Here is a 17,327-nt window from a genome sequence, read left to right as displayed (position 1 = left end):
AAAACAAATCCACAAGATTTAGGAAATTTTTAATTTATAGAATTGTTATATCTTTAAATTAATCGATATAATTATATGTATTGAAATAAAACATATACAAGACGAATATATATTATTTGTTACGAGAAAAGTAAACAAACTCTAGAAAGATTGATGTAAAACTAAAAAAAATTTTAATAATACTGTAACTTTTTATGCCACCTGTTCTAAAATGCCAAGACTTTGTTTAAATTATTTCGAAGAATAATATAAAAGGTAATTGTAATATTATTATATAATTTTGTTTTTTACAGATAAATTATATATAAACACTTGTACGTACATATTTTTATGTTACGCAAATATGGCGAAACTGCGTTAAAAGTGTTAATTATTCTTATACGCGAAATAGTAAATGAATGACGATTTTTATATCTATGCCATTGTTATAATGACAAATTATTAATTGCACAATTGTACGGAGTACGGATGGATAAATAAAGTAGATTCAAATTGTCTGTTTCTTTTTTTATTCGTATTTATTATCTTTTTATATAAAACACGCATTAAAATATAAAATAGGAGTGTACTGCGTACGAATTATTATAAATACATTAAATCGTGTATTTACATTGTTTTATATTATATTATATCTTATATTTCCATACATACTTGCACGCTAGTCGACTAAAAATTTTTAGAAAATTTTGATGTTTTTCTCTTTCTCTTTCTCTTTTTATTTCTCTCTCTTTTTATTTTTCTCTCTCTACTCTCTCTTTTTATTTTTCTCTCTCTACTCTCTCTTTTTATTTTTCTCTCTTTATCTCTCTCTTTCTCTTTTTATTTCTCTCTCTCTCTCTCTCTCTCTCTCTCTTTCTCTTTTTCTCTTTCTCTCGGAGGAGGAGGAGGAAAAGGGAAGATTCATAATCGTGGCCAGCGTAATATCCGAAAATTTTCGACTTGTTTCGAACAGTCGAGAATAACGAGAGATCGGTTATCACGTAGATTAATTCAATAAATAATAAATCTTTGCCGATATACAAATTCGTACGATAATAAATTTCTTTCAATGTTCTTAGAAAACAAATGTTCTAATACTTATAACCGTAATTAACGTGATGAAGACATTTGAACTGATATTGGATGAATCGGATGAAGCAATTCTGAGCTCGCTACAGACAGTTTCGTTTTGTTCCGGTAATGCCGTAAAATTCGGGAATGTTTGAATATTTGCCGGCTGAAAGAAAGTTAAGTTAAGTTAAGAAAAAAATAAAACAAGAAAAGAAAAGTAAGAAATCAAGAACGTACGATTTTTTATTAAAAATATAAATATTCTTCAAATGCCCTTACCAGTGCCAATTTGTCGTCCCTTTTTCTACAAAATGTCATGTGTCTACCATGATAAAGACTTTTTTCAATCGATCTGGCAAGAAGTTCTTCTGTCCAAGGTAAAGCGAGTATATGTTCTGCTAAAGTTCGACCTAACAAATAAAAATACAAACAATACTAACAATACTACTGCATGAAATTGTTACTATTAATATATTACGTATTTAATGTATAAGACGTAGTAATAAAAATATTAATTTACCTCGAAATTCTTCTGGTTCTTCGATAATAAGTCGGGCAAAGACGTTATCACTTTCACGTTCCTCCGAATAATCTCTCATTGCTTTCAATGCCGACTCTGCTTCTCTGATAATATCCTCGTCGATTTGTTCGCTAGGTCTCGTCGCAGGATAAACCGGAAGCTGTTGTCTGGCCGTAAAAGGTAAACTCACTGGATCAGCTCTATAAATAAAATGTAATAAAGTTATATTATAATTAAAGAAATGGAATATGATGAAATAACATTTAATTCAATTAAAAATATTATTTTACCCGGTTGTTAGGAAAAGTTTTTCCAAATGATCCATAGTGACACCTTTGAAGCTATATACGGCAAGGGTTTTGAAAAGATCTTTCACAGGTGTCATACTATAGCAAGCTGCTAACGGTGTTCTCGGATAATGTACAACGAATGCTAAACACATTTCTTGCGACGCTGCATATCCTCCTAGCGTAGGTCTTGTCCTGTCCAACGTTCTGTAAACGCATTCAGCAACCAATTCATCACCTGGTAAAATTTTCACTTCCTTCTCCAAGGTATGCGATTGTTGGTAGTCGAAATCAAAATGATTGTCCTGTACTATTCGAGGAAGTTCTTTTCCTTTACGAATATGCTTCAAACTCAAACGACGTCCAGCCAAATGAGAATGCAGTACTACTGATACAACGTTTACACCGTCTTCGGGAAACATCTGTGTAAAAAAAAAAAATGTTTAATGAAATTCGTACATATAGAAGAATCTCAAAAATTATTATATTATATTACTTTCGTAATATTATTGATATTTACCGTGTTCGTGCAATGTGGCGTACAATATCCAGCCGTAGCATATTCCTTCTGTCTCGGAGGTACCAAATGAAGTGGACTGACTGCTACACCAGCAACAAGAATTCCTGCTTCTTGAGCGCGGAGTTTTGGTGTTAAGTGAATTCTAACTCCACTACTATCTATTACTTTCTTTAACCCAGGATTATTATAATGTACTTCCAACATATAATAAGAACCTTCTTGGTGTTCGGCTATAGGAATTCCCACGTGATCTGGAAGCCATTCTCCTAAAATAAAAATAATCTTAATTAAATTAATCTATTTTATCATTTCATATTTTTTATTAAAATTAATCTATTTTATTATTTCATATTTTTTATTACAATTAATCTATTTTATCATTTCATATTTTTTATTATATTTAAATGATATTTTGAAAATTAATTTCTACCTCTGCTACCACGGGCCCAGGCCAAGACAGGCTGCAAACAGGATTCCCATTCACGTGGCATCGTGGGACTGTAACAAGGTGCACCAGCGATTCTAGCATGCTGACCGAGAATCGGTGAAGTTGAAGCACACTCATACACTATCACGTGATGTACCAAGTCTTCGTTTGCTTTCTCCACCAGAGGCGTATACTAAAAACGGTATAGATGTAATATAAATTAATTCCCTATATGTATATATGTTTTTTTTATAGATAAGATACAAATATATGTATATATATAAATGATAATATAAAATATATATATAGAAATGATAATATAAAAGAATAAAAAAACGAAAATATCAGAAAAATATGGAAAAGCTAGAAAATTATTCCAATTTCTATGTTAGAAATCATGGCACGTTTTATAAAAAAGAATGAATTGGATTCTTCTCTTTTCGAAAAGATATCGATGCAAGTCAATGAGCATTTCGGACAACGCAATGACATCATCGAATCTTTTTTTATTCTAGGCGACGTCTATAGCGTTCATGCGACGTTCGACACGAATGACCGTGATTCGTGAAAGACATACATAATGAAGCCCAACCTTTGCATTCTTTTGTAGGTTTGATCGTTGACACGTTAGTTTACTTACAATCAGCAAAAAATACGGTACTCGTTTCTTCGGATAAGAATTTCGATGGCAGTCAATGGCGTTATCGTAGAAACTCTCGTGAGTATAAAATCTCGCGAAATATACTTACATATATGTATGTATGTATTATACTTGGAACGTAATGAAAATAAATATTTTTATTTATTAAAAGGAATTTTAATATTTATTATGTACTTACTCCGATCATATGATGCTTTTTGGTTAAAGATGGTGCCTTAAAGATTTTGCACCAATAAACGGTATCCATCGTGTCGGATACCGTAAACTGTAATATCGAAAAACGTAGGTAAACATATCAATTTGTAAATTTAACGAATATCGATCGATAAATAATATTGTTATATTCCAACCTGATTTAATTTCACATCCCAATGCCTTATATCTTGCATTTCCTGAGGTGGAGCATGAGGCGATGGAGTCCTGAGTCGTAATGCTCTTCCACCACGTTTGTCACCATGCCAAATCGCCGTATTCAATTCGGGATCGCTTTGGTGTAATGCCCATAAAACTCTTACGGTATCGCCCTAAAATATTTTATTTGTTGATACTGAGTCATTTCGTTTGTTATATTATAGATAAAATTAATAATTATATTATTAAATATATTTAACGGATATTGATAAGTATTTATTATTGATATGTATTTACATACAAATGTGATAAATTTTCTTTTAATTTTCTTATGTATTAATATTTACCGTAAGCCGATGATCCTGCGGATCGCAAGTTTGCCAATTTCTAATAAAAGTTACGCTTGTATGAGTCTCATTTTGAAAACCCTCGAGAACATGGACATCTTGAGAAGTGTCCGTAACCGGTGCTGCATTCGACTCCTCGATACCGTGCGAATCCTTAAAGATAACGTATAAAAATCGATTTATTTTCAAATATCATTGTTCACGATAAAACATGTTAAATTAGATCAAAAACTTCGAAATCATGTCGATCGAGTGCCAGGTGTTTTCGTGCTTCTGTAGCACATCATTCTTTTTTTTTTCTCTTTGCACTCAGCGTGCACTTTCTCTTTTGATCGTATCAGAAACAGATTGCAATGTACATTTTAATAACAATTTTTACGTTCGAGCAAATAATCGATAATTCAAAATGATTTGTATCTTTATTTTTTTGCGATTTAATATTGGTATTATCATGATAAGTGAACATACATAGAAGATAAAAATACAGGCAATGAATTTGTATATAATCACCTATTATTTTACTCAGTATCATTAGAAGTTATAATAACAGTCACAGAAAGAGAGGCCCAAGGCGTTTGGGTCCGTTGGATTCGTAAATAGCGAGTTAGAATAGGAGAAGGGAGGATGCCATAGTAAGCAGAGCCGTAGCGAAGGGTTCGAAGGGAAATCCTCTTCCTGTTCATAATGAATCCAAATAATTGCTTTACCGTCGTCATGCCCAACGAGTACTGCAGTAGTTTTTAACGAGCACGTGCAAGAAGGAAACGGTCTCTGGAGTCATCGGAGGAAGACGATGGAATATGCGAACGTTCGTCGATTTGCATACGACAACGCATTCGAAATTACCGACGCTGAAAAATATCCTTCTGATCCGTGTCCCAAAAGCGTAACATCTTTTAACGCTTCGTGAGTTCTTTTTTGTTTTCTCTTTCTCTTTTTTTTTCTTTTAAGGATGAAAGAAACGATCGATTTTTAAGCATAAAAAGACAAGAAAAAGAGAAAGTGTGAATCAATATTTAATTAATTAATTATATTGGAATAATATCTATTAATTCATTATTTAACAGGCTATAACGTGAGTAATCAAAAGAATATAAATAAAAACGTAAAACTCTCACGATAAATTAAAAAGAATCTTTCATTGCGATCGATCTCATTACTTCGTGTAGTTCAAGTTCGTTCTCACGCGTTACGCAAGGATATTCTCATAGTATGCGGATATTCTCATCGTCTTTCGAGGGTAATTAATAAAATGCGGAGAATAAGAAAAAGAAAGAAAATAAAAAAAAAGAGTTTGATGATTAAGTCTGGAATACTTCCGGCGATAAGATCATACACATAAATCGGTATCTCTGTATCGAACTAATTCCTTAATTTCTACGAATCATTCATTTCACTTATGAAAAATTTTAATGCCCATCACGTTTTCACATTCTTAACGATAGATTATTATCTTTAAACTTTACATAATTCTGACAGCCTTTACTTTAACGCACGCAGTAGTTACGCTTTGTAATACGAACAGATGAAAGAGAATTTCTTTTTTGCTCGTTAAAGCGTGACGTGTTTTTAACGATAATAATCGCGAAGTTGCCGAGAAAATGAAACGTGACATAATCGTTTCTATAAAATTATTATTATTAGTTTAATACGTATGTAGATGTTATATTCGTAAAACATGTCCAGAAGAGATTTTAAAGTTTTATAATCGAGCAATTAGGTTAAAAGCGTGTAACTGCGAGGTCTACAACGGCACGTGAGAAAATTTCTTTAGTTGATCGCGTCGATAGAATTTTATATTCTTCGCTCATATAATCGCGATATTTATAATTATTAATACCGATTAAAAAATATGTTAAAACAAAAAAAAATGAAAATCAAAGAATCACAATATGATTATATTTTCAATAGATATTTTTTTGACAAATCGTTTACATTAACGTTTATAATTATTTCTTTGCTATCACTAGCTTTTTCACTAATTTCTTATCGATCGATAAATATATAACGGTATGTATGTACAATATTAACTATTGAGATTATTAAATCGGTATCGAAATAAATCATATTCGGATTATAGTTTGTCAACGTTCACCGAGCAAGCCCCTGGAGTTCCCGCAGGACAACGGGGAGGCTTTTTATTCCTTTCTCTAAGGACCTCCCTCTGTTACCAGCTGCTGTTCTGCCAGGTGGTAAAAAGAAGCGGCACTGCCGGGGAAAAAGAGATTCCGAGATAGAGGGAGATAAACGACGACGACGAGAGTAGAGAAAAAGAGAGAGAAAAAGAGAAAGAGAGAGGAGAGAGAGAGAGACGGAGAAAGGAGATCGGTACCTTCGTTGTGTAGTCGGCGATAGAAGGAGAGAGGTATAGAGGAGCAAGAAAAAGTAAGCCGAAGAAAGAGGACGAAAGGACGAGAAGGAGGATGAGGAGGTGGTGGAGGAGGAGGAAGAGAAGAAGAAGAAGAAGAAGAAGAAGAAGAAGGTGCTTCGACGTGAGAGAAAGAGCGAGAAAGAGAGAAAGAAAGAGAAAGAGAAAGAGAGAGAGAAAGAGAAAAAAAGAGAGAAGGAGAGTGAGAGAGAAAGAGAGAAAGAACTACGTTCAAAACACCTGGCAAGCATCGTCCTCTCAGTGGCGCCTCATGAGAGGAATTTCTTCTTTTTCTTCGGGATCTGGACCCATGGGAACCGCCTTGAATCTCACTGAACAAGGGCCAGTGTTCTCTTTTTTGCACGACTTATACCTATCGATCGAAAAGCTTACCACGAGGTAGTATATCTATACATAAAGTATCCTATGTATTTACAGGTATGAAGAATGTATAATTTTTATCGTACAATGTACCTACATATACGTGAAACATTAGGTATTTGATTTAATAAGACCGTGTGAATCATGGAAACACGTATTTGATGTAACATTCTGAAAGCAGGATAGATAAAAATAAATAAGAGTAAGTGGAAAGAAAAAGAAGTGGAGAGGAGAAAAAGATCAGATCCGGTAGCTTAAGGACCAATCCAGTTTGAACACAGCAATAAGACGATTGTCGGCATTTAGGCGTTAATTCACTTAAGTTTTTTACCTTTAAGTTAGGACAACGTCATGGATTATGAGGCTAATACGGTATTTTTGGCTTACGCGTTATCGGTCTTAACTTGTTATAATGTCAAAAAGAAAATACAAAGAAAAAGAAAAGAAAAGAAAAAATATAGAAAATAAATAGCCCTAGATAAAACTAGATTTCACGAATTAGCGACGGATAAACTTTCAATCTCATACATTAGATCAGACAATTACAAATCTTTCTTCGACTACAAGTCTCTTCATGCCTTTTTGCCAGATCAATAAATCCCTAAAATGGGATACAATAGCTCGAGTTCGTGCGAACCACGAATGGTTTATACCCTTCTTTTTTTCTTATATAGTCCCTTTTTTCTTTTTCTTACCCTTCATTTTTATTTTCTTATTAAGACGACCCTGAATTCTCTGATTCCCAGAAGGCTACTGACGTTTTCATTTTCTTTCCAAGCGTTAATAACGATTACAACCGACGATCTTACGATCTATAATTACTTTAATAATCTGTCCGTCCTGTTTATTGTGAAATCAAATATGAAATATTATATTTACGTAAAAGTAAATACTCTACGAAATATATTTATACTTTTTTTTTTTACGGGATGAGATCGAATTCAATAATGTATTATCATGTAAGATGTGTATCAATAACATATCTACAAAATCGTATTTAATAAGAGTACGAAGAAATTCTTGTAAAATTATCGATAATGTTTCGATAAGTTGAGAAGAATTGAGATTATCGGTAAAAGAAAAGACATAAAATTCGAGAAAGAGATAGAAAGAGATAGATAGATAGATAGAGAGAGAGAGAGAGAGAGAGAGAGAGAGAGAGAGAGAGAAAGAGAGAGAGACAGACAGACAGACAGACAGACAAACAGACAGACAGACAGACAGACAGACAGAGAAGATTCAAAGAATGGGAATTTGTTGGTAAGAAACGATCTTGTGAATACGATCCTCGTAAATGTGCAAGGTTCTTCCGGACAAATGGCGCGTACCGATGAGGATATTTTATTTGGCCCGGGCGGACCGGTTTCTTCGTGTGGAAATCGTAAATCATATAACCTGGATTATAGCAGTCTCGATGTGTCTTCCCTCGAGCTATAAACTTATAAAAGCGCATTTAATTTCTCAAGCTTTATACATTGATAATATGGAGAACTCGTATCGATCGATTATGTAGAGTAATCCTAGTTAGTGTTATCTTCATCCTTCGTTAATAAGATCGCGAAGAGACCGATCAAAGTTAAAGAAAGCAAATGTACATCCGGGAAATATCATCCGATTATTTTCCGTAGGAACATTGAACTATTGCATATAATAATAATTTTTCTATCGCAATTATCATGAAAATTATTCTAACGGACAGAGATCGTTTATCTTGATATTATTCATGATATTATTTTTTAAAAGGAAGATATATTAAAAATTTTATTGTTATGTCGTTTATATAAAAAATATTACTCTGGTTATCATCGATAAAAATTGTTATCTAATTAATATCATTAAAAAAAAAAATTCTCTTATATATTGTAAATATATAAATATATATATATATATATATATATATGTATATATAAATATATATATATATATATGTATATATAAATATATATATATATATATATATATATGTATATATAAATATATATAAAATAAAATAAACATCCCCTCAACCACTTTCTCGCCACCAATTGCAAGTAATTTTCATATCAAGTAGATCTTACAGAGAATAATTGCGTTTAAATTCTCATTAATTCACGTAATTATTTTCAAATCAGAATTCAACAGAAATGAGAATTTTTTTGAATGAGATTGAAACGTTAGAAAGGTAATGAGAGAACGTAATAAAATAAACGTAGAGAAAAAGATAAAAAGAAAATAAAAGAAAAAGAAAGGAATCAACGATGGAGAAGAGTAAATGAGAGTTTCTGTGAAACTCTGGGTATCCAACGATGCGTTCGTCCGTCCGGCTGCCCAGTTGTTCGTTCGTCCCTTTGGATTAGTCGTATTTCAAATTCACTTTGCGGAACGTCCTTTCCCCGCTTGCAATAAATTACGATCGTAATCGTCTCTAAGGAGCGTGTACGCGCTAGCTACGGCGGCTGCTTGTTGTTTCCCTCCTTCAACCTTCTGTGCCTGATAAAACCTTCTATCCATACTCCCTGCTTCTTCTTTCACATGCTCGCACCCTGATTCCTTCTATAGTTCTCTGTGATTCGATAAATATTCCCTTTTTTTCGTTCTAATATTTCTATCATCTATAATGGCGAAATTATCATTTTTCTTTGTATCACAATATTTCGTATTAATCGATACATATTGTCGTTCAATAAACGATCATTCAAATAAATGAAATTTATCTATCTCTTCGCTCATAATACTGATCATCTAACACGGAAATAAAACTGTGTTCGATCAATCTAGTAATAATAATGATTTTATTTTAATACTTATATTTTATCATCGAAATAATAATATTAAATTTAATAATTCATAATACAATGATCATATCTTATTTATCTATTTAAAAAATTATATATATATGAAGTACAAATCGGCAAACCTAATGGGAAAAGACCATTGGGTAAACTAAGAGGTAAATGAGAAAATAATATTAAAATGGATCTTAACGAAATGGGCTACGATTACGAATGAAGGGATCTTGCTTAGAAACGTGAACATTAGCAGGATTTGTTATTTGTGACAATAAGCTAACGAGTTTCTAACGCCATCTAATAATAATAATAATAATAATAATAATAATAATAATAATAATAATAATAATAACAATAATAATAATAATAATTTAAAAATTATATAGAATATAATTTATAATCTCTGGTATTATATTTCTATACATTTTACGATTGATTCTCTCACTTTCTTTTCAATTCTTTTCCAAAAATAGCATTTCTATCTTTTTTTTTTCTTTTCTTTTTAATTTATCACAGATACAAAAGATTTTGAATAGAAAACAGAGAGAACGGGTAGTGGTAAAAAATATGTTTTACGTAAACTACTCAATATAAAGTAACCTTCGTGATAGGCGTTACCAGCGGGTTATACGGTTCACGGGTTAGAGGATCAGCTTTCCTCTTTCTGGCGTACGGCAAGGCCCGAAGATTCGCATAGTCGGGCCCCCCGTCGATGTCTGGAGGCCTTGACTGGATCCCTTCGGACCCAACTCGAGGCTCGGTATGCCCGACGGTCCTTCTCTCCCCTCCTTTTTCTCTTTCTCTCCCTATCACTCTCTCTCTCTCTCTCTCTCTCTCTCTCTCTCTCTCTCTCTCTCTCTCTCTCTCTCTCCTTCTCTTTTCATTTCGCACAAGCTCAAGGCACTCGTCTCATGGTAGACAACCTCGTACACGAGGATTGAACGCGCGAGCGCAACTCTTTCGTGCCTGCCGGCGCGTGTTTTTTTTGTATTTGAGGTTCAAACCTCTGTGTTGTGTGAATACATGTACGTGCATTCGCCATGTTGTATTATATCTATATGTACATATGTACGTGTTATCTCGGTATAATACGTATAGCTATACCTTCCTTAGCGACCGGAACAGGTAGGCGAGTAGAACGGTATTTGTCAAGCAACGAAGAAGACGACGAAGACACCGTACTCCTTCAACGGTTAACAACCTTATCTCATTCATTCATTTTCTCTTTCTATTAATTCGATATCACTCGAAGTCGATTTAACTGACCGTGAAATAATAGTACTCATCTGCATATATTAGAGATTTGATGGTAAATTAATTGCTATGCGTTGGTTTGGTCAGTCAAGAAGTAATGTTAGGGTTTTCAATACTTCTTTTTTTTTTTTTTTTTAATAAATTCAAAGTAAATTCAATTTGAATTCAAATGAAATTTGAACTGACAATTTGAAAATAAGTGTAAGAAATGAATATATAAATATATACACACACACACACATATTTTTTATTACCTATTCGATAATAAAAAAGCAAAATATGCCGAAAATGTTGCTTTTAATTCTACATATTTGATAGGAAACCAACAAAAAACAATTGCATAGAATCAAACAAAATTGTTTAAAAATACGCCTTCAAATGTTATCTGGCGAAATATATAATAACAATATGGTTTAGAATGAATTTAATTGCTTAGAAATACAATTAATGCGTTTGTTTTTTACAAAGGAATTAATCGTATTATGAAGTTTTAAATTACCTAAACACGTATGCTTTTATAAATTACAACATTCTTCATATTGCGATTTTGTGTTAAAAAGTAAGATCTTCAAATTACCAGAACTTTTTAAAAAGATACCAATTTTACGATTTTTTCGAGAATCTCAGTCTTTATTTAATTTCTTTTGCAAAAAAATGTATAATTCGTCAGAAAAACGAAACGCAGAATCGACCGTATAGCGAAGAAATGCGAAAAAAGAGAGATGGAAGGATAATGGTGTGAGAAAGTTTCTCTCTATCTCTCTCTCTCTTCCTCTCTATCTATATATATATATATATATATTTCTCTCTTTCTCTTTCCCCCCATTCCATGGTCGGGACGTAAATTTATCACGACGTTATCTCGCTCGTTGGAACGACGTTCGTTAATTTTATCCCAGCCTTTCAGGCCGGTGTATGTCCCCCTTCTGAACCCTACCACCACCTTAACCTCCCTCTTTCCCTTTGGATACTTCGCCTGTTGCGCATTCTGTACCTTTCCTTTCTATTTTTTCTTCTTTTATTCTTTTTTTTTATTCCCTCGTCGGTACGGAACAAGGACCAGGTAAATCGAAGATGAGAATTTCGCAAGAATCGAAGATGGCGTCTATTCGTTAATAAAAATCATTTATCCATTTAATTCGTATTCTGTAATATTTTTTTTGTAAAATTTCCTCTTGTGTCCACGTCAGTCCCGTATAATGTAAAATCTCGATTACCAGTAATGATTAATATCGTGAGAAAGGAAGTTATCATGATAATAATATTTATTAACCTAGCAATAGTCTCACGATAGTTCAACTGTAATAGTCATAAATTTAATTAAGATTAAGAATTCGTAGAAGTCGATCCCCGAGACAGGTTCTGGTTCTTCGACTTTGTCGTCTGTCTTGTCTTCGTCTGGATTTCTTTCTCTCTTTTCCTTAATGTCAGTTCTTCGTTTTTAATCGAGTACCAATTAAATATCTTACCTCTTCTCCATTAAATTCCACAAGGAATTTAAGTATCAGTATTTTTCTTTCGATACTTAATTATTATATCGACGATAATTCTTTCAAACTTTCTAAAATATTTGTTTATCATTAAAAAGTATTTATATATATATATAAATATATATATATATATATATATATATATATACAGCAGATTTAATGAAATATATCGGATATAAAACATAAAGAACGAGTTTTAATGGGGGAACATTGTGAGAACACTTTATAATATATTTGTGTATTAGAATTAAAACAAAGAAAAACCGGTAAAAAAGATAGTCACAACAATTACGACGACGACGACGATGATGACAACGTTAATGATGATGATGAGCCAATCACCAAGAGGAATAGCTTAATCATCACGTTTGCGTTAATTAACCCTCTCTCATTAATACGAATCGATCGTACAAAAATGATGATCGATGTATCGGTGGTCCAATTACATTCGAAAAATACATACTTATTTATTTTCATCTGTTGTCAAATAAAGAGATACAAGAATAAAATGGGGAATGAGTTGGAAAAGGCGATGGAACTTGAACTTTCGATGGATCTTTTGTTTTTTCTTTTTATGCTTTGCCATTCCTCGTATGCTTCGTATACGTAGAACGTAAGGTACATACACACATATACATAGATACACACGCACAGGTACAGATACACAGACATATATATATATATTTATAATACGTAGATACAACGCTGGAGTTCTCGACTTCGAATCCTCTTCGCTTCTCTTCTTCTTCGACCTCCCTTTCTTCCTTGGCCGTCCTCTTAATCTTCCTTTAATTCTCTGGCTTCCTGTTTCTTTATTTCCTTTTTCCACTGTTTCTTTCGTTCGTCCTCTTATGTTAGTCCTCATCCCATCTTCACTCCTCCCTATTCCCTCTTCTCCTTTTCTTTTTTCCTTCTCTTAATCTTCACTGCTACCCTCTTTGTACTCACTCCTATCTTTCGTCCTGACTCTCTTTCTTTCTTTCTTCCTCTCTTTCTTTCTTTCTTTCTTTCTTTCTCTCTTTCTCATCTTTTCTTTCGTTCTCTCGTTCGCCAGCTCGTTCGTCGACTCTTCCTTCGGTTAGACAGATCCACGCCGACAGGTTTCAAACTGTCTTCAGCGGATGGTGGTAGACTCACGAAGCAACGCTCGCTAATCCTTTTTATTCCTTTTCTCTTTGAAATGCGTGGCATTACGTTAAGAATTTCAAATTACTTAGAGACGTATTCTCATAATATATGATTTATGTGTGTGTGTGTGCGTACGTGCTTGCGTACGTACGTATATGTGTATGTGTGCATATAGATATAAGAAAAATTTTCGATAAAGATGTCAGTATCTTTATCGAATCTCATTTTCTATACCACGATACGATATATCACGAATTTAAAGTGATATTTCAACGAACTTTAGCTTTTAACTTCTCGTTGATTTCGGAAGAAGCAATCGTAGATAACTTACATACATGCATGTTGATTTATCGTAGAAGAATGAAATACGTAGACTACACCTACACTTGCACGTTGCAGAAGCGATAAAGAAAATTCTATATCTAGTAGAAGCGAGAAGGAAACAGGTTCGACCTACGCGAATTGATAGATCCACGGCTTTGGCCGATGTTCTAACATTAGAAAGTTTCGTTTATACGCTTAGTTAATCTCCACCGACCTTAGATTATTTGTCTTCGTTAGATCCATGAAGCTATGAAAAATGCATTCTAGTTTATCTAGAAACGAACGTGAACTAGGCAAAGTGGTTTTTGATTCTCAGGGCTGTGAGAAATACGATAATTATCATATGTTTTTATAAGTATACGTACACACACACACATGTGTACATGCATACATAGGGTGTCTCAGAATAAATGAAAAATATTTTAGAGGTGGCTTCAACAATAAGTTAAAAAGGATTCATAAAAAAACGTATGACCCATTTGATTTCGTTTTCAAATTATAGCGGATTTGATTTTCAACAAGCTTTATATCTGGTTACTTTCATACAAAAGACATTCGAAATTGACCTACTCGCATTTGAATACCAGCCTGCAGACGTCTTATCAATGACCGTCTTACTTTCTCCATATGTCCAGATGTTACTCGGATTTGCTGGTTGCTTTGTTCAATTCTCTCTTTTGAAAAGTTTCGACACAGTCAATGGATATTTTGTAAGTTCAACCAAAGAAAGAATTATTACTATAACTGGGAAATAAAATTTAGTTGGACATATGCATGAATCTTTTTTTTTTAGATGTGATCATTCCTAAAATATTTTCCATTTATTCTGGTACACCCTATATATTGTACATACCTATTTCAACGAGCATAATGTTACATTCACTATTATATAAAATGTGCGTCAAGATTGTCCGTTCTATTCTGCTGATATTTTCACTCTCCGTACCGTTTCCTAGTTTACGACGTGCCTCGTTAACTGCCTTCCATCTCTCAGAACTTAATCTCAATTACGTAGAATGTATTCGTTTTATTACTATATCTATCAGTTTATGTTACAAGTAAATAACGAAGGAATAGCATAATGATTAATACGAAATCGAACAAAAAAGGACAGTTAAGTTCCCTAAGAATCAGATTTCTATTTAATAGAGATTAAAAATGTCCGAACAGATCGATCAAAAAATGTCGAATACCTGAGGGGTTTTATCTCGGAGAACGGAGTCTCTATCAATCATTGTAAATCAAAAAGGAACAAGAGAAAAGAAAAAAAAAGAAAAGAAAAAAAAAAAGAAAAGGAAAAGAAACTTACCAGAAGATTGACAGCTCTAGTGTGATCGTCTACCCAAGCGAGAAGAATGTCCGCTCCCTTCATGTGACTCTTCTCGTTGAATCCAATTCCAACGTAGCCCAAGGTTCTCGCAGTTATCCTGAACGTGATCGTCTCCTCGTCGGTAGGATCCCATTCGAGGATGACGTTACCATCCTCGTCGAGTCTCTCATACCTCGGAAATTTTCTTTCCTTTGTGCTTCTCTTTGATCTGATCACGTCGGCATCTTCGTTGGATGGCATGTAATAACCCTTGCCGATGTATGATTCCTTTGGGACCTTGTCGAAGCCCGGAAAATATTTCTTTGGCACGCGACTCCATGGTTTCGGAGCTTTCTTATAGGTGGTCTCACTGAAAACTGTGGAAGCCGACAAAACTTTTTCAATTTCTTCTTCTTGTTCTTGTTCTTGCTCTTCTTGTTCTTCTTCTTCGTTAATGATTTCGATATGATCAGGTTTCTCGTCGTTTTCTATTTTTTTCTCTACAAATTTCCAATCTTTAATAATTTCGACGTTTTCCTTTAATTCATCTAAATTTGGTTGCAACTCTTCAAGACTATCGTTCGACTCGTCCAATTCTATATTTTCTTTAGTGCCGTTACCATCAATTCGCGATCCATTTATCATGGATTCTATTTCGACAGAAGCGTCATTATTTTCGTCGGCCATAGTCATAACCATTGTTGTTTCTTCGGTGTTCAACGAAATATTATTTTCCGTTGAGTTTTTCATTAACTCGTATTGATTGGGATCCATATTTTCTTCTCTATCGTTCGGAAAATCGAGCCCGTCTTCTCCGTACGGTATAAGTTCCTTGTTCCTTTGCTTCCAATATTCCTCGTCGACATCCAGACGTTGTTTTTTGAACATACTCTGAACTCTCAACAGTGGCTCATCTTGTAGACTACGTTTTAACCTGCTCGAATGATTCTTAGAATTATGCGTCTTCCTATACGCCAGCGTCCTCATTGTCTCGTCCATGTGTTGGACGTATAAATCCAACAAATCGCACTCAATCGACGAGCATACACCAAATATCACGATTAATCGGAGTATCAACATTTTCTCCATTTTCTTCTTCTTCTTCTTCTTCTTCTTCTAAATTTCTTATACTTTATACAGTCATTTGATCGGTTTCTGTTTTCACTCGTTTCACTCCTTATGATTTTTAAAAATTATCAGACACTATTCTTATTTTGTCTTTTATATTAACAACGAAATATTTTTTCAATATGTCAGTCTGTCAGTGTCATTTTAAAATAAGTATTAAATTAGAATAACATCGCGAATAAAATGAATCCTTTCTTTATCTTATCGCCAAAAATACCTATCTTTGAACATTTTACGAGCACAAATTTCAACAAAAGTTGATATCATTCGTATTTGAAATTAGTATTACTGATTATTTCCTCGAAATTGTAGTAACGTACTTCGATACATGTTGCACGAACGACAGTTGTGTCGGGACTAATTCAAACATAAGGCTGATCACGGCTGCCGCTCTCCCTGCAGATGCTCGCAGCTGCTTACCTGCCGTTCGTCCCCTTCTTTGGGCCCTGTTTCAGGAGCGTATTTTACCTTTAGAGTGCCCGCGAACGCAACCCTCTTACAATCTCTCTCGAAATCGTATACACCTCATAATATTATATATATTATACATACAATACAAAGTCAACGTTTCATCGTAAATTAAACGTGTGTTTTTAAATAGGTTTGTTCATTTTTTTTTTACAATATTTAACGTTGTTTTTGATTGTAATTTATCTTTTTAATTAAGTTACACATAGACGCACACATGAATGTATGCGAATAAATATTCAATATGTTTATGAATTTACTTAGGAGATTTACGTAATATTAATTAAATATATAGAATACCGTGAGATATTTATAAAAAAAAAAAATTGAAAATACATTTACGAATAATCGTATTACGAAATACATTTAAAAATGTAAATAGAATAAACAGATGATCTAACAATTGTTTTCGTTAGGATCTTTATATTTTACTTTCCTAAAAGATATCTTTTACTTTAGCGGTAAAGAGGAAGAATCCTTTAGAATGAAAAAAGGAAATGCGTTATAAAGATTCTGACATCGCTTCCTGCGGAAGCGTTTCTTTTT

General features: G+C 33.4%; 1 protein-coding gene across 1 annotated transcript; it reads right to left on the bottom strand.

Moving 5' to 3' along the window:
- Positions 1–899: 899 nt before the first annotated feature.
- LOC118440756 (MOXD1 homolog 1-like) lies at positions 900–16,690 on the bottom strand. The gene is made up of 10 exons (XM_035864243.2): positions 15,186–16,690; positions 4,164–4,316; positions 3,816–3,989; positions 3,644–3,730; positions 2,808–2,997; positions 2,378–2,643; positions 1,861–2,279; positions 1,571–1,770; positions 1,330–1,460; positions 900–1,216 (listed from the first exon to the last, which is right to left on the bottom strand). Exons 1-10 carry the CDS (start codon positions 16,272–16,274, stop codon positions 1,055–1,057), a joined length of 2,871 nt encoding a protein of 956 aa, XP_035720136.1. The 5' UTR covers positions 16,275–16,690; the 3' UTR covers positions 900–1,054.
- Between the last annotated feature and the right edge of the window lie 637 nt (positions 16,691–17,327).

The sequence above is a fragment of the Vespa mandarinia genome, chromosome 6 (assembly GCF_050613455.1).
Source record: "Vespa mandarinia isolate Hongniang chromosome 6, ASM5061345v1, whole genome shotgun sequence".
Lineage (NCBI taxonomy): Eukaryota > Metazoa > Arthropoda > Insecta > Hymenoptera > Vespidae > Vespa > Vespa mandarinia.
The sequence above is the reverse complement of the archived record's forward strand: the minus strand, read 5'-3'. Positions and strand labels throughout refer to the sequence as shown.